This window comes from Struthio camelus, chromosome 1, assembly GCF_040807025.1.
Source record: "Struthio camelus isolate bStrCam1 chromosome 1, bStrCam1.hap1, whole genome shotgun sequence".
NCBI classification, from domain to species: Eukaryota; Metazoa; Chordata; class Aves; order Struthioniformes; family Struthionidae; genus Struthio; species Struthio camelus.
Window position 1 is genome coordinate 88,040,993 of NC_090942.1, and position 27,941 is coordinate 88,068,933.

Sequence of the window (27,941 nt, forward strand, 5' to 3'; positions counted from 1 at the left end):
GTTCCTCTTGCTCCAGCTCGTCTTCATTCTCCTGACAAACATCCTCCAGTTCTAATCACTCAAAGCAGATATGCTCCACCACCAGTCTTCTCCTCAACCCACATAATATCCAGCTTATCTTCTGCGCCTCAACTCAGACTGTCCAACTCCAGTTCTCTCCCTTTCACCTCACATCCCTTCCCCAACTTTAGTCCACTGTACAACCACCAGCTCCAGTCCTCTTCCACTCAATCCACCTACTGTCCAGCTCTTCTCCCTCTCAACCTTTTAACTGCAAGACAAAAAAAGTCATACCTGCCAGCTCCCATCCACTTAGCACTTGTATGCTTTAACTCATTCTCACCCTCTATCCCTACACAGCTTCAAAATCTAGTCCTCTCCCTCTGTCTTTACCTCTCCTGCCCTTTCCCCCTCAATGCACATCCTCTCCAGCCCCAGCCCTCTTCCTTTCAGCCGCTACCCATCCATCGCCCAAACTTCTATCCAACCCTCCTCCTTTGTTTCAACTCCCTCTAAGCCCCTGAAGGGCTCAATATTTACCCACCTTTTCAAACACCTGTTGTAGCACCATAGAGAAATTCAGGTAGAAATGGATCTCTAGAAGTCATCTTTTTGTTTTCTTGCCTCCTTTTTGTATTGAGATAGTTGACAGTAGGGGAAAAATGAGATCAAAGATGCACCTTTTAAAAAAAAATCCTTTATTATTATATCATCCTAATAAAAATCTTTCATATAAAGGCTATAGTAGGTAGAATTTTAGAAGAAACACTGGTGCAAATGCTACCTGGTGGGAATGGCATGTCATCTCTTAGCGTCTGTTATCTACTGCACAACAGATGGCCACCACAAAGCCAAACATCTCCATATTTCCACATGCGACCTACAGAATGAAGCTGCTCAACTTTTTGGAAAGAAATTACATCAGGATTATAAGCATGGCCTATTCCATTCTGCTCCTGTCTGCCTCCCAAGGACTCTCCACTAGGAAAACACCTTTTTCCTCCCTGCCTTTTCTATGTCTTCCCAACACACTGCCCAAGAAAGACCATGGGGATTAGTTCTGCTGTCCTCTACCTGCACCCTTCCTATGGGTGAGTTTGTGTATTAATGGGGGGGGGGGGGGGATGGGAAGCAGGGAGGTTGGCCTAATGTGAGCATAAGCCAGGAACTCAATGCAACACATAACACATCTCCTGTCACCCTGGAGACATTATGCCATTGTTCTTATCATATTCTGTGCCATTTAGCCACGGGTAGAGTGTGTGTTCTTTTAAATGCCCTTCATCTGGGCTTTCTACAACTACCCTAGCACTACCAGGAGGCAATGGAATGATTGCTCCTGCAGCCTTCGAGCAGAGGTGCTCTATGCCCAGTACTTCCACAGCCACCCTTCCTATCCTTTTTTCTTTTGGCTCAGTTCTCTCAGTAATGAGACAGCAGGTATACTACAGTCTAAAGTAACGCTCAGAGAAACAGCACTTGCACACACTGAACTGTGCTGTCAAAAGTTAGAGATACAGAGGTACGCATTTATACAGATAAAAATCAATATTTGGGTACACTAAAAATACTTTTACTCAGTATCAGTTTTTATTTAAAAACATGCTAAAAACTTATAGTTAAATAACTAGTGACGCGTGGGGAAAACAGCCAGCCAGCCACCAGCATAAGCAAAAAAAAGTGCATACATATATGAGACAGAGCTCCCTTTGATCAAGCAGTTACAGGGCAGTTAGTGCCTTCTCTGACAGGCTGACTATTTCAGTCTTACACTTTCTGAGGCTGTTTTTTGTTGCCTGGAGAATGGCATCACTTTTCTACTCCCTTCAGCAGGGGATGCCTGTCATCTCCCCCTCCTCATATCAGTGAGTCAGCTAGAGACACAATCAGCCCTGCTCTTGACTCCCTTCCTGTAGGTGACTTCATAGAGATGCATAAATGAAGCTTGTGTAACTATCTCACTTAACACTGTGCTTAAAATGCCAAAAGTAGTCGCTGAAAAAAGGATTTCAGGATCTATGCTGCTATCAGACAGTGAAACGGAATGAAGCATTCTAGAAAAGTTTGGATGGGAAGCAAAATAGCTGAGTTTGCAACTACACATTTCATCTCTTGAGTTATTCATAAACGTGTTTTATTTCCTTATTATTTCACTAATATGTTTTACCATTTTTGTACGAAAACTGACTGCAGATTAAAATTTAAGATGCGGCAGGTACCACTGTGCGACCCAAAAGGACAGAAATGAATGCTTCTGGTCAATTCTGCTCTTTCTGCACCCCAGAGAAAGATAGAGAAACCTAAGCACCTCTTTCCAAAAAAACCTAAGCACCTCTGTCCAAAGGGAGGGACCAGTGGATCCATCAAATGAAAATCATTCTGTCTTGCAAAAATGGGAACGCATCTTAGCAATTTTGAATAGTCTCACATGTAGCAGCAAGTATGTTGGGCATCAGAGCCCCTTCTTCAACATGGAACATCCATCTCCAGTGGGGCTCAGATGCTTCTGGTCCCAATTTTTTTTAGAAATGGAAGTAAATCTAGATTCAGTTTCTGTGCTTTCTCCCACTCCTCTCCTGACTCTTTCAAAGGCAATACAAATGAAATAGCTGAGCCCATATGGTGTTGTCTGCTTCTGTTGGAAACAAGAGGCCTGAGAAACTTTGGACACCATGCTCAGATGCACAAAGGCCATGCTCTTAAGAATAATAACCTCCTTCTTCACTGAAACACCCAAATTCATCTCCATCTCCCATACTCCTTCCTGTTACACTGATCTCATAGGAACTTGAAAATGGCATACAGTCCACACAAAACATTATTGCTGTGAGATGTATAGATGTATGCAGGACCTGCTGGAAGATAAACAGGGAGCTAACACCTCCCAGACAGGGACTGGCCCAAAAGCTAATTCAGCCCACCAGCAAAAGAATGGCTGAATGATACATTAAAAACAACATATTTTATGAATTTAAAATAAAAATATTCAGCCTGGACATTAGGAAAAACTTTACCAGAAGATTAGTTTGACATAGCATGGCACTGAAAGGGATACCACAGAGGCACAAAATTGCCATCCTCAGCAGTTTCTGAGATTCAGTCCCACTATGTCACAGTCAACCCCCATCTCGCCTGGGTCACAGTCCCACTTTGAGAATGATGTCAGATGAAGTAACCTCTGAAGGTCCCTTCTGACTGCTACTAATGCAAAAAGCATGGTGTTCCTTTGAGACCTGAGTTGAGCCCTGACTGGGCATCCTCCAATGCATGATCCTTCCTTCACAAAGCAACAAAACTTATGAAAGATCTCTGCAAAAACCTGGAACCAAAAGGTAAATGGGGGCTGCTTAGGGTGAAGCAGCATTCAAACTAGAGAAATATATATTCAAGTTTGCTAGCAGGAATGTTGGTAGAAATATGCATCTCTGAACTACCATACTGGATGGACTTGGCAACCTGCCAGCAAGAACCAATTCTGCCCTGGAGGTGTGAAAATGAATATTGACTCCAAGTGCTGCTTCCAGAAATCACCCCTCTCTTGAAACATCTGCTCACCTTTAATCAACCTTACCTTCCTCACTGCCCAAAGCCACTTTGTCGGCTCAGGGAGACAGCTGTCATCTGTCTGAGGAAACCGTTTTCAATGAAGGGCATAGCATGACACAGGCACCAACAAATTGCCACCCCCCTTTCTCATACCCAGTAGCATATCATGCCTTGCATGATGTTTTGGAAATTGACAACACAGCTTGTAAAGTCCACTGCCAACTGCCCAGCAGGTCAGATTGCAAATCTCTCCTTTATGCCAGGGAGCAACCACTTGCTCAGTCAATATTTTTAGCCTTTGAAGAAGAGTGACATCAAAGCACTCAGTGAGGGGCAGCAATTACAGAGCCAGAGATTGCTTTGGGTGGGTAAAAGCATTAGAACTTAGCCTCATGGGAGTAGGAGTCTCTCCATCTGGCCCAATGGGAGGGCACTGCATTCTATCTGATGAAAAGGGCCTCTGATTTGAAAGGACCACCTTTGGTACAGTAAAGGCATTAAGGCCCTGACAAAGGTGGAAGATGCCTTTTCATGGACTTGAGAAAAGTTCTATCTTTATTTGCCCCCACCAACTACCAACTTTGAAATACACGTCCTCTGGAGATCACACAGTGGTTCCCAAATTAATGTACAATATGTAAAAACAGAAACAATAAAAAGATATAAATCAAGCAACTAAATTCTAAGCTATGTCCATCATCATAATAATAATCATTATCATAATAAAAAAGTATACACCATAAGATACAAGAAGCTGCAAACCAAGCAGCTCCAGTTCCTAGAACTCTCAGTCTGAGTGGCTTTTCCAAGTCTTCCAGTAAGCTGGACATGAAGGTTGAAAATTTAACAGAAGACTTTGAAGAATTCTCCCTTAAAGTTGAACACACATCATTTTAGCGCATATAGTATGGATTAGTACAGCAAAACATTTTCTTAAATAAAGTTAAGGAAACATTCTAATAGCAGATCTATGACTTAGTATAGAAACCCATTTGTCTGGGTTCCCCTCCCACTCTCTTTGGCAAATAAATGGCAAATGTGAAACAGACAAAAAAAAAGAGTCACAAGTTGTGATAATAATCAGACAAGTAACGACGAAGTCGATCGGTCAATAGGACGGATTCTCTCAGCAGGGCCAGGCTCAATACTCTTTGTGGTCATTCCATTTGTTCATTTTTATGGTGAGACAGAAGGGCTGATGTGATTAATGTTTCAGAGGCTTTAGGCATCATATTTTTTGCCAGTCCTGTGAATCTGCTGGAAGAGTGTCATGGAAAAGGCCATGCCAAGTATCTGAAGAAAAGCAAACAGTGAAGGTTTCAGTACAGGGAGACTGCCAGACTGCACTGCTGATCTGTGTTCACAGTCCAACTGGAGTTCTAAAAGTCTTTCTACCCTAGTCACATTTCTTAAACCCAGAGCTTCAACACTGACCAGTAAACTTGGGTGTATGTTGTTCAAGCATGCAGCGATATCTGAAGATGTATCTGTAAAGAGCACAGATGGAGACAAAGAGCTCTCAAGGCTCTTTGCCACACATGCAACAATTTTTCAGAATTGACACATGCTAATCACTCTTCCTTTTACTCAAGGGCTTCTGCTTCATCAGCCAGGTAACTGTGACTGAAAATACGGCGATCTAGCCCTCTCCCCCAAAAGTACCGTAGTTATGCAGGAGGCAAAAAACCTTAACAAATGATGATGATCCTTTGGCTTTTTTTTTCCAAAGAAACATTCACCTACTCAGTTCAGTGACCATGATTTAACTCATTTTGGCAATTTCCAGAACTGCCTTCCAAAACTAAAAAAGAACACTTCCATAAGGGACAAGGTAACAAATGGCTAAATCTGAAAACTCCAAGGTGGTGCTCTGAAGTCAGAATGCACATAAGCAAAACCCCATTGCAGCATGTCTTCTCTGAGGGACTGACAGCTGACCTACTTGCTTTCTGAGTAGATGACTTCAAATGCACTAGTAAAACAAATCTGACATTTTTGAAAACATGACCAAACTCAGAGTGGTTGAGGATCAGTTTTCACACAGCAGAAAAAACAATGCTGACAGTAACAAATTAAGGCCATGTTGACACATATCATACTAGAATTACCTGCATTATGAGGATGCACATCCCAATGGAGCCAAGGACATGCTTATTCTCATCGAACCAAATCATAACTTTCTCATAACAGCCCTGAAAGATGAAAACAGAATTCCCAAGGTTACATTTCTTTCAAATGCTCCCCTTTTCTTTTCTTCCTTCCCACTCCTCCCAAAGCCTACAACTTGAGCAAAGTGAGCCTTACTGTTTTCCACACTAATTCAGTGGAGTTCCGTCCACAATCTTGGGAGTTTTCTGTACAACATCGGTCTGGGACAGTGTTTTCTCCCAGTACTGGGTACCAATCCGTAAAGTCATTCACACCACAGCATTTCATCTATGGCAAAAATAAAGGGTCAATAAATGAACTTATTAATTAGCACCACTGAAAAATGAATACCATCATAAACTTTTATTTTGACTAAACCATGGTATATTTTCAACAGGGCTGCCACAACGCTTTTGCATTTTTAAGTACTTTGTGCCCAGCACTCACTAAAAGCAGATACTTAAAAACAAACAAATGAAACCCAAATAGTCCCACACCCAAGGTGTGTTAGTTGTTCTTGTCATAAAGACATGAGCCCAATCTACCCACAACTGCTGACCTGCCAAAGCCTAGCTAGGATTCAAGCTGCAGTTCTGACCTACCACCTATGCAGGTTTTGCTGTTTTTCATCTCTCTCAGATCATCCTTTCAGGTGATAGATGCAGAGAATCTAAGAGAGGTGAGCCTCTTTCACCTTACACATACACTTTGTTCCTGGGTTTCAGAGTACTGCCTGGATATTCTAGAGTTTAAAACCAGAAATCAAACGCTGCACTAACTATCTTTTAGACAGGGCTTGGTTGCCACATTTAAAAGAATGAGACAGCCTGTTATGGCCAAATTGTTATTTTTTCCATTGAGAAAATGTTACCTCTGCTTGAATGATATTCCATGCATTTTTCAGTCCAACATTATTTTCTGAATTGTACAGCTTCATACCTTCCTTCAAATCCTTCTTTGCGCTCTCACTGACCTGCATCACATTAAGAATACAGCAAGTCAATGCACCACTATTTTGAGGAAAGGACGCAATGGTACAGACCTGTGTACAGAACACATCTCCCTTACCACCTTCTATCACCAGACACTTGGCATGGGTACGAAAGTTCCCTCATAGCTTTCGCATGGCAATGGGACTTTCAGCATCTGCCAAGACTTAGTCTCTCCCTCACCTTGCAAAATCCTGGATTAATTCTCATGAGGAAGGAGAGCAAACAGCTTCCCCTCTACTAAGAGTCCATCATATAGTCATCATTTGATCCAAACTAACTGAAGACTGATCAGCAGAATCTTGCTGAGCTTACGTTAATTTTGTCAAAGAGAGGGCTGTTGGCAATATTCCACAGCAGCCTTTCCTGACTGTAACACTACTTTCACTTGCTAAGATCATAAAACCAAAGTCCCAACCTCCCAGTTATAAGGTAATTGTCCCCTGCACATGTTCTAGTAGGCTATAATCAATGATCAATACAAAACCAATTGAAAAAGGACATTATTATTGTTTTCCTTGTGAGGACAGGCTTGTGGGCTTTAAGATTTTGCAAACTTGTCCTTCTTTCTTCAGAGAAGAAAGCTGGAATGCTTGACACAGAATCTGATATGTCCCATTTCTTGTATCAACTTCAGTCTGGGCCTGCAATCCTGGATGCAAAGAGAACAGCACCTTGGCCCTGACAGCCAAATCCAAGGAGGCTCTGGAAAAAGGCTAAAAAACAGCCTGCAACTCAACAGTGAGCTGGCAGTGGAGCAAGAATTAACCTATAGGTCCTGGCCGCTGAGGTCAACTATTTCAAAGGACCTGTTTCATCCCTCTTTCATATCCCATTCAAAATGAGAAGTTCACCCTAGCTCCCTGAAAGAGACAGGCATCATAAAGACAACCTGGAAAGAGATACGAATCTGATAGGAGCTTCGCTTTAAAATCAGGCTGGATATGCCCATCCCTTAAGGCTCTGTCCTGTGTATAGCAGAGCTCTCCAGTTCTCTGAGGATTTTTCCAGTCATACCTATCTGCTAGACCAGCCAGTTATGCTCACTTTTGTTAATCTCTACTAGACAGCAGGCTAGCCAAGCTGCTTCTTGATCTGCCCCCCAACCCTCTGTCAAACTGTCTGGGACAGCCTGGTCAAGTGAGTCACCTGTTGGCAGGAGTGCATCTGGAAATATCTGTGAAAATCGCAGGTCTCATTCCTCCAGTCCTGTTGAAGGGGATGGTTGACCCTAAGAGGCTAACAAGGCAAGATGTGGCCCCTCTCCCATGACCCAGGTCCAAAAGATGCTGAGCTTCTTGCAGAGACATCAAACAGCTATAAGGGTATCTTAGCTTTTAGGAGAACACTAAAAAGGAGGCCCTGGACCAGGAGTTTTGTTTTGGGGAAGAAATTGCAAAGCTCAGCAGGTTCTTTTCTTTCCTCCTGTTTGTCCTTCTCCTCGCTTCTCCCCTCCCCCTGCAGAAAGAGCTTACATAAAACAGTCAAGATCTCAAGGTTAAACCTTCAAAATGAAGAGCAAGGAGAACCCACATACTTTCATCAATCAAAAGCAAATAGAACATGGTTTACCTGCTAGAACTGATAATCAATCTATATGGTGTATTTGCTTACCTTGTCCATATAAACGAAGAACAAAATGAGTAATATCAGCTCTGCCAGGAGAATTATCAGCAAAACAATGAAGAACTAGAACAAAGAAAAACAGACTGTGTGTACACACTTGCCAAATAAGAGCAGCCCTGGGGTTTCCAGATGACAGACAGGGGTCATGACAATCTGACCTTAAATCGCATAGATTTAAATCCCTTAAATCCTATTGTGGAATAGCCACACTAATGGACACCAGAAGCAGTAAGAGCTATCCCATGTAGTTTCCACAGACTTCCTCTAGAAACCCTGGTTCACCAAGATGGCCTCTTTCACCTTTTACCTTATCCAAACTCTTTACATGGGAAGTGTCTTTCATTATATCTCACTGAGCATCTTTCTTTCTTTACATACATCCTCTATATGTTTGGGCACTGTACTTTTCCAGTGTCCTACAGAAGTCCCTGAACATTTTTGACAGTGCCATACATAAAATACAGCAAATGACACTCAACACTGTGGGGTTTTCTGAGCCCCTTACTGTTCATGAAAAATCTGAAGACTACAGGCCTTGTCCTCCAAACCCTTCCTCTGTTGCCCAAAATATGCAAGTCTGATGTCAAACTATTCAGGCATATTAATACAATATTGCCCCTATAGCTCCCCCTGTAGGGCTCTCCATTACTGAGGAAGCTCACTGATAGTATTCTTTAAATCTTAGGTTTTGCCCTACTATCAATTTTCAGGTTTCAGTGATGATTGTATTTTGCTTGTTTTGACCGCTGTCATAGCATGCAGCCATAGTAGCCTGCATACAGCCTATAGAACAGAGGCTAAGCCCATTACCACAATGATCAATGTGACCTGGCACAGGAACGATTTCCAAACAAGTAGCCTTTAACCACATCTGACTGCCTGCTTGCATAATCATTTTATTACTCTGCACTTCTGTCCCCGACTCTCTGTAGCTGAAATACCTCTCTGAAGGGGCAGCCCAAGCCTGAGCTCCAGCAGTTTCTCACTACTTTTCATGCCCACTAGAGATCTTTATGTTAATAGTATGCTGCATAGGCATGGCATCCCCCACAGAGGTACTGAGGGAGATGAGGTATGGGGAGCAGCAAGCTCTCCAGTTAGAAACCCATGATTTTTTATATAAAAAGACTTCTGCAGAACCTTGTAAGAATATAAACACACTCTTAGAAAAAGTTTCAGCTGGTGAACAACAGGGGCACATTTCTGCCCCATTTTAATTCTCTGAGGTAGTCTAAGGAATGCTGCCCAGCTGTTCCCCACCACCACCTAAGGGAGCCTTCAACACAAGGAAAACTCACATGATCTTCAATGTCACAGTAGCTGTGACTCACAAGCTCTGACTGAATTGGAACCTGGCTGCTTTGAAAGCCCTGCTCTCACCCTCTTCCACAATACCCATCTCCGCCTAAGGACAACATCTCCTGAGCTGATGTGAGAGCAGTGACCCACTGTGTGTTTTTTGAGAGGGCTTCCCACTTCTGTGCTTCACTGTTGGATAAAGGCTGCCAGGGCTCAGGGGTTTTTTTTATACCTATAAGGCCTGGCAGAGACTCTAACTTCTTAACTTTGAGTCAGATGGCTCCCAATAACTTCTGACACAGGCCTTAGATAAGGGCAAAGTTGAGAACAGCTATGAGTGGCTATGAGTGGCATCCAAAAGCAGCTGTGCTTGAGATTTTTCAGACAATCCTTCCAAGAGACATTTCCAGAAAGACCATCAACGTCGTCCTACAGTTCATGTTTAACTGTTCAGAGTTACCTAATCACAATTTGCTTTGCTATCTAATACACCATGGTACACAGTAACAAGAATACATTTGCAAATATGCAGTGATATTAATATAAAGCTGTGGGATGTCCTACTGCAGGACTCAGAACGTTGAAAGCCAGGAGCAATAATACAGTGATCCACAGGACTATTTGGCATTGGTTATTTAAATAAAATATTCACAAAGCAAAGATCACTAGTCTTAGTGAAAAGGAGTATTGATGTCTTACACTCAAAAGGAGGCACTTGTTTTCCTTGATAGCACCCAGACAGCCCAGAAATCCGGTCACCATGATGACTGTGCCAATGGCAATGACTAGGTTGGCTGCTGAAAGTGACGGAAAGCTGGGAGAAAATGTGGCGAAGTTTCCTTGTGACACTGACAGCCAGATTCCCACGCCTAGCAGCCCACAGCCACATAACTGCAAAGAGATAAACAAAAGAAAGGCTTCAGTGTTAAAAAAAATGGCACTGGCTCCTTCCCTCCACTCTGAGAGGAGAGAATTTGTCAGGCAAATTCTCAGCTGACTCTTACACAGTAATGCTCTCACTGAGTTGGTGCTGAAACAAAGTGAAACTAAATGTTCTTAACTAGATTTGAGCAAGTAACCTATACTCATAACCTATTCAAAAGCCACTGAATGGTAGAACTCTGTTTTTAAAGATTCAGTAAGCAAATCTAGAGTTACCCACTGATCTCCCACTAGCACAACCCAATGTGGCTTTTCTGTAAGAAGGAAAAAACAGTATTGGAAGGAATGTCCCATAGCACATATTTGTGCAGTTGCATACCATGTCTCAGAGCATCCAGCCCCATAGTTTCTCAGCCTACGACAGCCAAGGAAGTTTTGGAGGTAACTACAAACAATATTATCACTCCAATAAATATTTGCCCTATGGCCCACTGCCCAGCCAGTAGCCTGGCTGGGTTTTAGGATCAGTCCTCATAGCATTACTGTTGTTTGCCTGTCTTCAGTGTGGCAGAAATCACATTTCTACATATTTATCTATAGGGAGCTCAACTTCTGCTACTGTCAGTGAGAGAATCTGAAGGAAATGCAAAGCTGCTAATAAAGCATAAAATTAACTTAACTTAGCGTCTTACTCTTAACAATATCATCTTAGGTTAAGGAAATAAGCTTCCCTACCCTCGTCACAGAGCAGGTCTTTAGAACAACGGCCAACAGTATTGCGCTACAGAGGGCCTGAAAGCTCGCTGTCTTTTAGTACTTGCTCAAAATGGCTGTTACGCAGCCTCACACCTGATCTATGGCTAGTGTGCAGTGAAATCAGAAGTAGGAGTTAGTTGCGCTTTAATTAAACCTATGAGCTACTATCAACAGCATTTACAGTTTCCTGCCAAATCCAGGTCAGAGGTGAAATTCCTATCACCTTTACTAGGAAGGGGATCTAAAGCTGCTGGGACTCACCCATCAACACCCACAAGGAGCAAGAGGAACAAAAGTTCCTGACATCTAGCAGACTCACCATACTGGCTCTACCCCATTATAACATCTGCCCTGTACAAACTTAAAAGTTCTACTCAAACTGCAAACTCGAGGTCAGAGGCCAGTACCTCCACTAAAAGAGGGTTCAGTCCTGCCTTGTGATGAACACTAATCTAGCATGATGAAGAGGCACAGACTTAACCTTTTGGGCAAATAACCCCACTTCCCCCTGAGGTACTTTCATCAGGAAGGCAGATAGTTTAGGGTACAATTGGCTCCTTTTGGTTGTGCTGCTTTGTAGGCCATGAAAGAAAAACTAAAATAGTATTTTCTTGCATTCATATTCACCTTATGTGTGAGTCTGGCTTAAGCTTTTATAATCATATGCATGGTTACTTTCTTCCACTTCCTCTGTGACCCTTCTGCCCCTTCCGAACCCCCTTTCTAGTTTGCCTGGGGCTTTTGAAAGTGCTTTGCATCTAGTGAGATTCACCAGTGTGGTGAAGAAGTGTGATAAGGAGCGGGTGTCATGTAAGAGTCTCTTAGAATTCCCAGGGGAGGCAGAGTAAAGAATGTCCTGCATGTATTCTTAACCAAGCCCATGACAACCAACATCAAGCACACCAGTAGTGCAGCGTACAGAGGGATGCATAGGCAGAGAGAAAAAGACATGAGGACGAACTACATTGCATTGGTGGTTATTTCAAGGCCCCCTTGCACCTAACCATTAGCAGACAACCTAGAGGGGAAAAAACCCAAACCAAACCAAAAACAAACAAACAAACAAACAAACACCACCCACTGTCTGAAGCTCCTAAACATGTGTGAAAATCACAGGGGAAATTTTCAATGTCCTTGTAAGGAGGCTTGGAAGAACCTCTGCTTCCAATGCTGAACACACAATAACTTCACTGAGCAAGTTGAGGAGCTTTGCTTTGTTGGGTGTGGAGAGATGTCACAACACACATTTCCTGTATCAGAGCCAGATGCAGCTGCAACACAAGTGTGTACAGCAGGGAAAAGTCAGACAACTACTTTCCCTATGAAACAGAACATAACACATGCATGTTGCAGGACAGGGCTATGGGATCCTCATTTCTTTCCCCCAAATCCATCTCTCCAAGTAATAGTCTTTAAGTGATTCCTCATTTCCTTTCATGGTATGTCAGCATGGCCAATGTGAACTTGGAGTAGTGGAGAGCAGGGGGGAGCAAAGCACAAGATCCCTGATCACATTCTGCTGCTGCTGTGGACATTGTCAGAGGTTTAAACTACCCGCAGTTTACAAAATCAGTCATCCTATCACTTCTGCTTTAAGTTTCATCTACTTTATGCTTGAACTGCTGCAGTTTTGGTGTCTCAAGCTCCCTCAGGAATCCTTTCTGTGGCCCAGCTGCTTCAACTGTTAGACGAGAACTGCAGGCAGTTGTTCAGGCTGGGAGCTCGATGGGTTATGAGATTAGAGGCAACTCTCACCACACAGGATACATTTAAGGTTTTAATTACCAGAGGCATTTCTAAGCTGCCAGGGCCATATATTGCCAATAGCTGATGGTGCTTCAATCGACGACTTTGTGACAGCCCGTGGAGAAGACTAAATGTTTCCAAAGAAGTTTCTATCACCCTTACCCAAGAAAGAAATTATTCACTGAAACTTTCCTACAGAAGCTGAATTCAGACTTAGAAGGTTATTCACAGACTTGTTGCTTGAATTTTCATACCCTATTAGGCTCAGAAATCACTCCCCTAGCTCAAGTGTTTTGGAAGCGGGCAGTGAATTCTGGACTCATCAGCACAAAAGCAATAGGTCATTGCAGATAAACACGAGGGTGTTAAAAGAAAGATGAAGGCAAAAGGCTTACAGAGGAAGGAGAAGTAAAACGAGCACATGGGATCAAAGGAAGATCAGCCAATAAAGAGTCAGACCTCAGAATCCAACACTACAATGAGATGAGGATAGTATCAGAAAGAAAGAAACCCTTACTAACATCTTTTTCCCCCCCGAGAAAAGAAAAGAAAAAGGAAAAAAATCCATTTCAATACAGGAGACAGCATTGCTTCAGTTGCTCGTGGGCAAAAGACTAGCCACCTACAGCACCCATACCTTTTTGCAGTGCCTCTAGCAGGGAAGAAGTGTTTCACACTTGACATTTGCAAAAAATTTCAGAGGTTAGCAACACACCTGTGCTGTCCTAAGACAGACCAAGAGAATACACTATGGAGTTACAACTCGACTTGAATACTAGGCATCTGAACACCTGGGAGAAGAATTCTTTAAAATGAGAAATGAAGAGGTATGTCAGCTGAGGCAGCAGGCACATCCACATTTGCTCTTTCCTTCTGTAAGGCCAATGCCTTGCTGAAGATAACTGTGGTCTGTATGTGGGGATAATTCCTTTTCAGCTGCTGCAGCGATTGGGTCAACATGCCAAAGTGCACACTGATTACAATTCCTTTCAGAGCTTTCTGACCACATGCATTAGTGCAATACTAAAGTTATACTACAGTATCTGTACCGATCACCATATCACCATGACTGATTTTACAGGCCCAGTGGACAACATGTAAAAAGCAAGCTAAGGAAAGACTTTTTACCAGACTTTTTACTTGCCAAAGTAAGATTTGTCCATACCTAAATTTAGATAAGTAACCTTGAAGGTTAAATAATGAAATCAGATGATGGTGGGAATATTAAACGCCAAGGCTGATCTACGCAAACAGGTTTATCTGCACTGACTAAAGAGAATGAAGTAGTCAGGAAGACTTGAAAATGATTTCAAAATGAAAGAAACGACATACTAAAGACTTCCACAAGGTGGCATCCCATACCAAAGAGAGCTGCCACAGTTTATGTTTCAGTCAACTTTTATTTTCCTCCTCTCCAGTGCTCCTCCAGTTTTGCAGTTTGTTCTCTGTTTTTACATTATTTATAATTCTACTGAGGAGCAATACGCTACTCGATTGTTGCTAAAATGTATGTTGACTCTAAAAATGTACACTTTAACCTCAGGTCCCAGAACAAATTCTATTGTCACTCATGTTCTCCCCAAAATCCCAAATAATTTCACTGATTTGGGACTAAACCGCATGGAACGATACCACCAAGGGTAGCTAGAATTCTATCAATAAAATAGCTCTTTCTGACACTTTATTCTCCCAATCTCATTTTCTACACAAGATGAACATACTGTAAAAATGTTCTCACTGCCATTTATTCTCACAGCTTCCATTTCCCTCTCCCTTTGGTATTAATCTTGGAGAGTGAAAGCAGAAAAAGTCTTCTTCATTCCTCTTTCATCATATAATTATTTAATATATGCTGCTTGCTATTTAGTTACTCAAGTGTGACAACACTGACATTCCTTCCCTGGGAAAATGGATCAACAGTCTAAAAATTTCACTGGATGTTTCCTCTCAAAAGATGCTGCCTCATTTCCCTTTTACAATTAGAAGTTGTAAGAGAACCTCCCAAAATTCCCCTTCCCCTGGTGTTTTTTATGTAGTGAAGGATGCTGCAGAATACTACCACAGAGCCCCAGCCATACACACAGGCATATACACTCTCTTATAGGGTAATTTGCTCAAGCTATGCCATGTATATTTTGAACTTGAAAGCAAACAAGAGAAGCACAAATTTCTTCACTGTTTCTCCCTCATTTTGCTATTTTACTAAATGAATGCTTGAATTCTCTTTAGTACTTCAATATCTATCTGGCAACATCATTGTGTCCTGAAAACAGAGAGCATTCTAGGGAATATAGAGGAGAGTCTCAAGTAGTTTCAAATGCTTCGAGAGAAATTTCAAATCCCCAGATATAAACTGAAAAGGAATTCCTTCCCTGAGCAGCACAATTGTCAGAGTAGAAAAGGGGCTATCTTTTCTTCTTCGCGATTGTTCAGCAACATGTGAATTGATACACCACCACAACCTTTGACAATGGAGCGCCATATCCAAATTTCGTTGCCTTAACCCAAATAAGATATAGTAAGAGATTACAAGGCCTAGAGAAGGACAACACACATGGTCAGAGGTATTCCAGTACTGACATATTGTACAGAAGGAGATTGTGCACAGGATTATCTAGCCTGGGAGGAATTACTACATGGGATGTGAATGACATTCACAGCCCTAGAGGTCAGTATGAAAGCCAATCTGCCCATCTCTTTATTCTCTTCCTAAGAACAAGGGGAACAATTAGCAAGTATTGTGCAGTATGTTTAACTACACACAACTGAAGTACATTGATAAATTCTGTGATGGGTGATTACAAGACTCAAATATTGTGACCACAATTGCCAGAAAGGGCTAGATAATTCTTTTATCAGTAACAGCATTTGTAGTTGTGCGAGCATATACAAAGTTAATGACATTTCATGCTTCCCAGAGTAAGATAATGCATGCAGAATCCAGCAAAACTACCAAGCAGCAAACAAGTTGGGGTACAGAAGGGATAGGATATACCATTCTGGTAAGGTTTATTGATAAAATAATATTGTTAACAGACTTACCCTAGAAGTAAGTCATTGAACAGCATCAGGAAACAGGAATCTGATAAGGAAGGGACTACCTAGAGGAAAAGGCACAAGACCATACTCTAATGTCTTTGGCATCCTTCCATCCCATGCACACAGTGTGTGACAGAAAAAATGCACAACAGGGCAGGAGAGAGAAAGTGGGGTGGGAACAGGAGGGGAAATTTACTCCTGACATCAGACATTCTGCCACTGATGAAACACCAGGGGAGCTCTAAACAGACTTCAAATAGAACACAGAGAAAGCAAATGCTGAGGGACAACTACTAGGGACAAAAAGAAGAGGCAAGCCCCAATGCTGAATAACATACTTTGGGCCATTTTGGCCAGATACAGAGAACAGAAAGCTCCTCAACCTTCTTCTGCAGTGTGTTAGAACAAGCAATCTTGATGGAAGCAAAGATGATACAATGAAAAATACATGGAACAGCTTAAATATGGCCACCAAGGAAATGACCTGAGACACAGGAGACTTGTCAAGAGGAATTATGATAGCATGAATGTGAAAATGCGTGTCAATGCTAGGAATTGATCTCAGGACAACTGAAGAGATGAAAATAACACTCTGGACTGGGCTTTGACAGGCCTCTATTTAAACAATAAGCCAACATGGAGACAATCTTCACGTGGCAAAAAGGTCTTCCAGTGTCCAGGTGGCACTTGAAACCTTCACTTTTGCTGGGGTCAAGAACACTTTGCAAAAGCTGTTAGTAATATTTACGCTCTATTTGCTATGTCCTAGGAGAGACAGATTATCTGTCTTAGCTCTTCTTTTCCACCATTTCTCTAGCTGACCCTCTGGACCAGTCAGTGTGCAGACGAGAAGAGGAGCAGAATGGGCCTTATAAGATTAACAGAGTCTTTCTTCTCTCTCTGTCCTTCCCTCCCCACCCCTCTTCCCCCCCACCTTTTTATGGTCTCTTAACCAGCACACAACTTTCATTTGGAAGTGGGAAGTAGCACATCTTGGAAAACAGTTTGAAAGGCTCTTCTTTCCCATGCAGGAATTTTAGAGAGATCTTCTATTACAAAATAAAGATGGACATCTTCCTCTTTATTAGTTGGAAACCTGATTCAAAAGTTCCTCAGATCAGCAGGAAGAGTTCACATCTTCAGTGTATTTTGGGTCTGGTGCTTCATTTGGAAGTAGTCTGGTGTGCAGATTCAAAACAGTAACAGACACTGCTGGAAAAAAAACAACATCCTGTTTTCCTGTCTCAACAGACACAGGAATCTCAATTCTTGTTTCAATGTACATTAACCAAAGTTCTGGAAGATTTGACCTTGATCAAATATTCCTTGAGCAGCTTGGTATGTCCAAAAAGATAATCATCAGAAATAAAAGTAGTTTTTTTAAACTATCACAATGCAGTAACTGCTCTGTTGAGAGCAAAAAATAGTCTATTATGCAAATGAGATTTAAAAAAAAAGAAAGAAAGAAAAATGAAGGAATCAGGCAGACTTGAGGCTCATGAATGGAGCCATTACATTCATTTACTGTCAGAGGGAGGTGCTCAACTTTTGCATTTCCAGTTCGCTTCCCTAAATTACAGGTCAGAATGATTGTTCAAGGAAGAGGCAGGGGTGAGAACTACATGGTTCTCCCACTTCAAATCAGAGATATACTTGCTGTTATGCATTTTTGAATGTCACTTGCCCTTTCTGGATTTGGGTGATTCATCCTTCTCTGGAAGGGACAGGCCCTTAGTATCCTTAAAGGAGATTTTCAGGTAGGATTTCCTGCTCTGTCTTGCTGATCCACAGGATTCATCAAAACTGGGGTTTAACAGCTGAAAGCCTCAGAGAGAAAGCCTCCTGCAAAGCAAGATCATCCTCTGAACATGATCCAAAATAAGACAAGTTGTATATCTTCTAATTCTCTTGGAGGCCAAAATCCATGAACTAAAAACAAGAATGGAATGTGGAAGTGGGAGAACAGAACAAGGTCTACTTAATGCTACTCCAATAACAATATGGCAAAGATTTAAACTCCTCTACAACACCATTCCTACAAACTGGATGTTGATGAAAGACAAAGGAATTATTCCTATGTGTCCTTTGAGTCTAGTGCTATGACAGCTGTAATGACTGCTTGTCTGTGGTTAATGAGCACCATTGGAATCTGTGCAAATGCCCAACTTCCTTAATGCATCCTACAGAGAAAGCAGCTATTCCCTTCCTAGAGTCAGCCCCTAGCACTACTGTCAGGGTGGTCCCGTAAAAACTGAAATGAAGGATCAGGATTCCGATCTGTTGTGGGGCTAGCAGAGGGACAGCTGCCCTGAGGAGCATTTAATTATTGAATCTTGACTGATGTTATCAGAAACATCTGAAACTTATAAATCATGTTGCAACATAAAGCCGTAAGCTTTGGCTTGGATGCTCTTACACAGCAGTCAAATTAGAGTCCTCCTAGCACAAATTCAAGGCTGCATTACACTGGCATAACATTCTAACTGAAGATTTTTGCTTCTTTTTGTAGATCTAAGATCTGTGCGTGAAGCTGCTTCATTCAGGTTCTATATCAAGTCTGACTGGCGTTCAGTACAGGACTGGTTCTGCAAAATGAATTTGTAAGAGCTGGGCTTGTTTAGTTTATCATAGACAGCTTAGCCTCTTCTTTGCCTACTTGAAGGGCAGCTTGGATGGTTCAGGTCGCACATTAGAAAGAATTTTCACTAGGAACTTAGTCCAGCAATGGAAGAGGTCACCAAAGAAATAGTGAAATCTCCTACCTTAGATTTTTTTCAGCGCTTGGCTGCAGCCAGCCATGGCTGACCTGACTTAGCACTTCCAACAATAACACTTCAGCATGAATTTCAGAGACTCCTTCCAAGCAATATTGCTGTAATTTTATGATTTTCAACCCAGGATTCAGCTGACCATGTTCTTCCTCATTAATAAAATATCTATCAGCCAGGCCATTTGTCACGAGCACAGCAAATCTACTACCTTTGGAAGGACAAATGCTCTCAGCTCTCACTGTATTCCAGCTGCATTCTCTGTGCACACTCTCTCTCCCTTCTCCTCTCTCTTTTTTTCCTCCAAGAGCTGGTATCTGCCCTGCATAGCTAAAGAATAAGTCCCTTCCGTTAGTACAGCTTGTGTCCAGTGCAAGCACAGCACCGATCTGCTAATGATTGTTAATTAACTAGAATAGGTAGTAAACATCTTGTTAATGAAATTCCTAGTTTAATAAATTGTAAGCAGTTAAAACACAAATGAGGACAAAAAAGTAATAGAAGGGGACTTGGAGAGACTGGAAACACAGGCAGGAAACAAGAAACTTAAAGGAAATTGATACATCTGCAGAATTAAATTCCAAAATGCAGACTTTCTACAGGACAATTTGAGGAAACAAACAAACAAAAAAAAAAAGCAAAGGGATGAAAGCAAATGAGACATTACTTCGGACTACAGCAATTCTTCCCCCAAAAGTCCACCGCGATTTTGAGTGGCATGCACAGAGGCAACAAAGGGAAACACAGCAAAGTTGCCCCAGTCCACAGCCCTCAGAGCAGCTATCTGGGAGTTTTAGTCATGGAAATGTCAGCATTATCATCTTTTTTGTATATAGCATGCAGCACCCAAAATGCATTAGGGACTGAAAATTTGAAGGAGATTCAGAGATGATATATAAAGAAAGATTAAAACATATATAACATAGTTAAATGATGGTCAAACTCAGGGTGGAGGGGGAAATGGAGCAGAACAGATGGACTTGGAAACATTATTATATCTCTAAAATACAAAATCAGAATACTTTGTGAGCAATATTCAAGTCTTATAGATCAGGGTATGAGTCGAACTTAGCAGGATAAAATAAAAAAATAAAAATAAAAAAAGGAAAGGAACAGCTGTTTTAAATTACCTGGGGAAAACACAAAAGAGACCTCAGAAAATCTAACACTGTTTTTGGCTCCCCATTATCCAGAGATATCATAAAAAGTTAGATCAATAGGAATATTTATCTGATCTATGGCACACAACAGCATATAGAAGTGGCTAAAGATATCAAATTTATTTCAAAGGAATGAACAATACATGCGAAATCAAGCTAACTTAGAAGAGCAGATTTGCTGGGGCAGCTTTGGTTAAATCACTTAGCACCTATGCATTTCAGCTCTCCCTCTGAAAAATGAAGGTACCACTGTTTGCCTCTCATTTTTTGTTAAGTCTTGACTATATTAGCCCTTTAGGGACCAAAGATGGTAGCTTATTATACAGAGTAAGTCCCTATCTTATTTGAGACCTCCCATTTCTGTTGTAAATACATGAAATTAATGTATAATTTTTAAGTATATTTTTTAATTACAGAGACACCTGAAATCAGAAGGACTAGCAGGACCTCACTCATACATCTGCTGATAACAAAGCACAGAAAAACCAAATAGAGCTCCAGATATCATAAAGAACATCTGTATAATCCAGAGAATAACTAATCCAGAAGAAGAAATGTAGTCATTCCACAACCTGATCGGATGGGAGTTTAATATATAATTCATAAAATTAAAAGCTTGTGGTTCCTACAGAAATATTAACTTGGTGCACATAATAGAATGGGTAATTTTACTGCTCTTGCTAACAGACTTGACACCACCAGCAGCTCCTTTAAAACAGAGTAACTAAGCATTATGCACATTCTTCATATTAAACCATTCTTCTAATTCACAAGCATGGGGATAGTAGCAGAACTACTGTCATAGCAGCTCATCATTATGAATGAAATTCCAAGGTATCGACCTAACAGAACAGTTCTCAGCATTAAGCCTTGTTTCCTAAAAACTCATAGCTGTGAAAGAACCTTTCTCAAATACAAAATTTGGAGATTAAGCTCAGTCTCCCTTTAATTTTGGCAAATGAGCCTCTCTACACATACTTCAAACTGAAACCAGGCAGCAAATTCCAATGTTGTCTTTTACTACACCACTTTTGAAGCTACTTGTCATAAGGACATCAAGAGCTTTGATGCTTAGAGCTTTTCCTAATGCTATAGCATTAATTTAAAAACAGAACTCTTCCATGATTTTAAAGTGCTTTTATTTTATTTTCCTAATTATTTCCACGAGATTAATTTCACTTGAAATGTGAACCCAATCTGAAAATCAGCTACACAGAAAGATCCCTCCTGCTCAATTCACCTGCTCTACTAGACACCTTCTGATCTGAGATTGGTAGCAAAAGCAAATAGATGTTGCTGCTTAATCCCATTAGATCTGCAGAACAGAGAGATAATTGAATTTTGTTCTTCCAGTTCTTGGAATCATTAGCAGGATATTTTACTGCAATCCCTCACATTTATGCAATGCACAAGGTTTGTACATGTTAGAGAGCGTGACTAGCCTAATAAAAATATTTTGATTCTTCTAGTTACTCAAATCTATTTCCAAAACCATTCGATTCACAGACTCAAAACCAAAACTCAAGGGTTTGGAAGCTGGAAGAAGACTTCTCAGCTCCTTACCTGGATATTTCAAGGGAGAGTCATATTTACCAAGACAATTTTCAGAGTAAAAATACAGCACCTCTAAATCACAGTCCAAAATCCAGTATATAAGGGCCCAAAGAGAAACCTATCAGACAAAACAGGAAATCCTATTTTATTCCATTGACAGTAGGAAAAAAAACCCACCACAGAGCCATGATTTGCTGCATTCCCCAGGTACTCTAGTTTCTAGCTGCATTAAAGCTTTTTGAAGACAGAGCTGTATGGATGATCACAGGACTACAAAAAACATGTTTAAAACTATATGCTAAATTCATATCTTATGCACTTGCACAGATTTGCGTGGATTTGTATCTGTGGTATTTTTTTCCTGAGATGTATGTCCTCGTCTGGTTTCTCCCATACATTTTCTGCCCCATAAGTCAGCATGTGGCCAGCCTACTGTCAAGCATACATTTACTGTCAAGCACATTTAGCCTTCACAGTCATAACTTCATGAAATCTAGATACTTCCATCAGTCACGTGTTATTAATCTGTCTCTTTGCCTGAGCCAATCCTCCTGAAGCCTCTTTATCCTCTTTATTTTAATCACAGCTGCTTAATTCTGCTCTATTTTTAATACTAAAATAAAAGCAGCAATAGCAAACAAAATTTAAAAATTTCAAGGACTTGCTGGGACAAGAGTTAGCAACCCTCACCCAAAATTCATCTAAAAAGCACTAAGAAACTTTCCAACCTGAAAGAAGTTATCATAATTTAACCTATTCTCCTGAAGATGTACTCCAGGACTTAGCCAAAGAAAACAACGTCTCAGGCACTTAGCATTCTCCATCAGCTCAAAAGATGCTAACAGAGGCTTAAACTACATTCTGTAAACCCACTCATCTCCTTTGCTTTCAGGTGTTGGAGGCATTTCTAAGACAAGATGAAAGGAATTAATGTGAGGAAATCCTCTACAGAGGTGAGTTGTAAACCAGTCACTGTAGTGTGAAAAGTAACAGCAAGTCGAGTGATGAGGAAGTTGGACCACCATTAGCATTTTCTCTTGGCCAATTCATATGTTAAAACAACACAAAACTCTAGGGGATTCACTCTCCTCTCACTTATTCCTAACATCCTCTCGGTCCACTAACATGTATCTATGCAGTAAAACTAACTTCCATTTTTACTTCATTTTAAGTTAGATAATAGCATGGCTTCCATGCTGAACATAAGGAAAAACTTCTTTACTATGAGGGTAATAGAGCACTAGAACAGGTTGCTGAGAGAGACTGTGGAGTCTCCATCCTTAGAGATGTTCAAAAGCTGCCTGGATAGGGTTCTGGGCAACATGCTGCAGGTGAGCCTGCTTGAGCAGGGGAGTTGGACTAGATGATCTCCAAAGGTCCCTTACAACCTTAACCATTCTGTGATTCTAGGCCTCAATAGACCTGTATTTTTAAGCATTCAGTACAACTAAAATTTCAGTACTAAAATACAACAGACAAGAGGAAGGAAGGAAAAAAAATGTTTGTGCTCAGCACTACCTGCTCTTCTTGGTATTGAAGTACAATTTTGTGTTAAAAAATAGTGATAATAATAAATAGATTAAGGGTGTTGCTCTGCATTCATTAGGAACAAGATAATCAGTAACTATATTAAACCTACCAGAACAAAAGCAATATTACAACTGGCTAGTTCAGTGCAGATGTAATTTTTCTTTGGTAATATTCAAAGCAATCCTGCCTCTCTGTGTTGGTATGTTTTGTTCTAGAGTTACTGTCCCCTGCCAAATAACATCTCCTGATGAACTGGGAACGTGTCCTACTTATTCTTAAATAACCTGGCAAGAGGTCTTCAATTAAAAAGATGTTACATGTTATTAATCCATTGCCTGGATTGTCATCTGTATCTCATTACTTCCAAAGATTTTTAAAAGCTGAGGCAAATAATACCTTCTACCTTCAGCCTGTTGAAAGCAGGACAAGGCTGAATCCAATTCCCTTCAGAGAAAATGCTAACAAGGACTACCAGATGAATAAAAGAGGGTAGGACAGCAGCCACAGCTGCAGTGAGGAGAGTTATACGCATCAGAGAATAGATAGATGACTTCTCAGTGAACTGAATCTTATTTTGCTCTTCAGCGATGTCTGTTGGGGAAGTGAAAAACAGGCAATTACACTGGCTCAGGAAAAAAACACGAAAATTCAGTAAGAAAATTCAGCTATTTCCAGGTGAACAAGTACATTTGCTGTCTCAAAGCTAGCATGTGATTGTTACATCAGACCACTTAATAAATACAGATACATGCTCCAACTGTCTTTGGGTCCATGTTAAAGAAGGAAATTGTTACTGACTTAGCTTCAGCTTAGCTTAAGTCTGACTTTTGCTCACCGTAAGTGCCTAAAGTAGATGAAGCCTGCAGGCCTCAAGGCTGAACTGTCTGTGAACTTGGGAAGCATTGCTAGCAATGTAACCAAAAGAAACCACTTAATGAGGATTCAGAACAGGATGCAGAAAACAAATGGGATGCACCTGAGTTGTGGTGGACCTTCAAGAAGATAAAGGACTTGTGGGAAACAAGGACGTGGCAACCAGCCTAGTATACAGGCCAGGACCTGTCAGGAGGAGAGTGATACCAATTAAAAGGAGAGAGACCACCAACTCAGTAAAGAAGATTGGAGAGCTTCACTGGCAGGTGAGGAAATAAAACTGTAAAGGATATAATTACCCCAGTATTTCTTTGTTTGGGGTCCCTCTCTGAAGGCACCCAGCTTGAGCTGTTACTATGCTGTACTGTCATTTAAATAAATAATTATTTTTCCTGCTATATGTGCATTAGACTTTGTTCCTTGTAAACCTAGGGTTGAACTGTCCCCATTACAGTCCAATATTCCTCCCAATACAAAAAACTGAAAAACTTTCACTGCTTTGTCTGAAAGCAGATTGAGGACTACTGATAATATTACTGATGCAGGAAAAAAAAGGAAATGCTCTAATTCTTATCCAGAAAGATCTGACAACATATATCCTACCAAACACTACAACAAGAACAAACTTGAAGAGAAATAGACATCAGAGTGGTTTGTTTAAGGTAGCAGAGTACTGAGAGCAGGTCTGATCCTGTTCAGGGTTGAGCAACTTCCATGGTCCAGTTGCCATCACAGCAATTGCAAAGCACTCAGCTTCCCATTGTATCTGGTTCTATATTTAAAGATACTCCTTAGTATTCCCAGAGAATCATGAGACTTCTTCAGATTCCAAGGTCACCTCATACTAGAATGGGCAGAGCTGGAGAGAAGAACAAAGTATCACAAAGAGGATGAAAAGAGACAGGGCTAGTTCAGTCACTGTTACGCTGTTTTCTTCATTATAACATGATGAAACATTCTTTATATCAGAAAGGCTACACAAGAAGTTACTGTTGCCAGAAAAGAGAACTGATGTTATCTTGGAATCTGAAAGCCTTTTGAAGGGGAAAAAGGACTTGGACCTACTCTCAGTCTCAGCAATCATTAACAGCTCTTGCAGTTATCATAGCGAACATGTGAGTATTCATGATGCATATGTATTTAATATTGACAGGACGTGGGGACAGGTACTGCTAATAGAATGGACAGCACAGGTGATGATGCAGTGATTTCAGAGGAATAGGAACAGGTGAGCTTAAGAGTGGTAACCTAGAAAAGGCAAGAGAAAGTCACCTGAACAAGAAGACAAACATGGACATATGGCAACTATAAGATAAGCTCACGTATCTCTTTTTTTACAGGCCAGACTGAGGAGGAATTAGGTCAGCAAAGAAACATCTAAGGCCTTAAGGATTCACAACTGATGAAGTAACTTTGAATACCAATATAAAGGGACTCTACAGGCAGTACATATCACGATGACACCTGCTGTCCCTGATACCTAGGGCAAAGGGCAAGGAATGGCTGGCTGATCTGTGCTTTTGACTGCCCTTTCCCTATTATATGCTCATTCTGCTAACATGCTCACTGGACAAAATGTTTCAGGTGGAAAGCATTTTGTGTTGTCTGTGCCTTTAACAATCTGACTGAAACTAGTGTGAAGGAGAGAAAAGTGCTTCCCATTGGAATCCAGTAACTCTTTAGTCTTCCTAAAGACAAATGCAACAAATATAACTATACAGGCAGACACTAGACTCCAACAGAAATTAACACTCTCACAAAGCCATTAAATAAAAATACCTTTCAGTACAACCTATAGGTAGAGCCGCAGGTATTGCGACCCACTGTAACAGCAAGAATCATCAGGTTTCTGCAAGTTCTCCACAAACTTCCTATGTATTCTCAACTCTGGGGCTAGGTTAGCTGCACAGAAAATACTATCAAGATACGACTAAGTGAGCGAGTGATGAGTAAGGCTCATCCTTCCTCCTCTTTCAGTGAGTCTCCAGTGATCATCTCTGTAGGCCACGCAAATTTAGCAAACACAAAAGCTGCCAGTTTGATAGCATTTGAACATGATGACAAGTACCTGAGACTGCAATGGTCACAGCTGGAAAGTTCTGGGACTACAGAAGACAGTTCCATCCCACTATATGTTCTCTGATACGTTTCTTTGTATCCACTTCTGCACAGCTATGGAGCTTTTACACCAGCCAGACTGGGCACAGTAAGTGCCCCTTTATTTTGGGGCTGAAAAGCTCAAATAAAATTCAAAGATCAACAGGGAAGGTGATGGCTGAATGAGTGGAAAGTAGCATAAAACAATTCCCCATGATTCTTTTGTTGACAAGTGTTACAAAGCTTTCTGAAGGTTTTATGGTTACAGGACAGAGCAATCAAAAGATTAACCAGTGGTAACTACATTGAGTGAAATACTCCTTAACAACTCATTCACTTGACTATGACCATGTAGTCAAGCTGATTTTGGTTTACTTTGTGCTTTTACCTAACAGCAGTTTTGTAATATGGCTGCAGCTAAAAGCGTCCTTTTATCAGTCAATAAAGATAACAAAAAATACACTTTATTTAAGTATTCAAGATTAAGATAACAAAAGCTTTTGGCCAGGACACCACATAGGAGATCTCCCAATCTCATATTTCTGCTCGGGTACTCTGTCCATGTGAAAGTTAGAACATACCAAATACCAGAAACCAAAGGTAAAATGTAAAGCCCTTTCTCATAGACATATTTTACTGCATAAAAGGTTCAGTTACTGATAACAAATACACTGACATTGGCAGCAGCAGCACTATTTGAGAAAATCACTACCTACCTACATCATATGCACACACTGAAAGAAAAGCATTATGCAGATTCTGTAAGGAACAAAGATCTGCATCCACAAGACTCATCTGGGTATGATGCAGTGAGACCACAGTTAAGGGCTCAAGTGTTCCACGCCAGCACTGGATAAATGTAACATTTCCTATGTGTGGTTCTTTCCATACACAACCTCCCCGCCCTCAGCTTTTCTTCAGATTGATTTTATTTTAGTTTATAGGAAAAAGCAAGGCACTCCACCACAATGTAATGAAACCTGGATTCCTATAGATTTGTGACTCATGGTTGGATTCCCTGGTTTCTGATATGTTATGTGAACTAACTTCTGTTAACGCTTGTCCTCTGAGAGGACATTTACAACAACTTGCTCATGTGTGGATCTAATCTAATCTAATTAGATGCCCCTAGCATTTAAATAAAACTGGGGCTCATTCTGCAGGCTTCCTCTTATGCAGGGGGAACAATAGCAAGATCTGTGTCCACTACCCTGTCATCTCCTCAGTTTTATTTCTATCCCTGCAGATGACAATAAAAATGTAAATTATGTCCTACTGAAAAAAAAAAACTGAAGACTGTTTATGGAGCTTCATCCTTTGCCAAAACAGACACCCAATTTGAACTTGTCACAATATACAGTGAAAGTTAGCCTCAAAGGTCATCTCCAAAGGTAAACACACTAGTTTGGGGGAGTGTGACTGACCAATAAATCCCTACAATGGAAGAAGGCCCAGAGGAGATGGATAAGGGCAATGTGCTCATGAAGCTCCAGGAAGAATGTGGGGTGTGACTGATCACAGCTGTTGCACAGAAAGCTGACTTTATCTCAACAACAAAGGGCACCAGAGGGTGGCCTTTGTTTTAGATAAACAGCTATGGCAGTTGAGTGAATCAACTGGTGGTATAAATGTTTCTCCCCGAGTTCATCAAAAGAGTGTGAATGTCTCTCTGAGTTAGCCAGACCAGTATGGGGTGCATATGTGGCTGAGCCCAACACAGAGTACAAAAACTGAGCAACTAACAAAAGAATTTCAAAGAGAGCAAGAGGCTTGAGCTGGTTTCAACCCACGTATTCCTTCCTAGTGACTGGGGATGCCCAGCGTTGCGACGGTGAGCATATTCTAGAGACTGGTAATAGGGATTACATTTGTCTGGTGAATGAATTGTTTATTGCTATGTTTTGCTAGAGTGAACTTACACTTGTATT

General features: G+C 41.0%; 1 protein-coding gene across 28 annotated transcripts in view; it reads right to left on the minus strand.

The window, feature by feature from the left end:
- Positions 1 to 2,112: 2,112 nt before the first annotated feature.
- The window catches only part of TSPAN9 (tetraspanin 9), a 202,254-nt gene continuing 176,425 nt past the window's right edge, over positions 2,113 to 27,941 (minus strand). For all 28 annotated transcript variants that reach the window (XM_068954783.1, XM_068954764.1, XM_068954746.1 and 25 more), the window contains 6 exons: positions 10,308 to 10,499; positions 8,298 to 8,372; positions 6,566 to 6,667; positions 5,851 to 5,982; positions 5,655 to 5,738; positions 2,113 to 4,839 (listed from right to left, as the gene is read on the minus strand). In XM_068954783.1, coding sequence (XP_068810884.1) covers positions 4,768 to 4,839; positions 5,655 to 5,738; positions 5,851 to 5,982; positions 6,566 to 6,667; positions 8,298 to 8,372; positions 10,308 to 10,499 — 657 coding nt within the window. In that variant the 3' untranslated portion in view covers positions 2,113 to 4,767. The remainder of the gene's footprint in view (positions 4,840 to 5,654; positions 5,739 to 5,850; positions 5,983 to 6,565; positions 6,668 to 8,297; positions 8,373 to 10,307; positions 10,500 to 27,941) is intronic.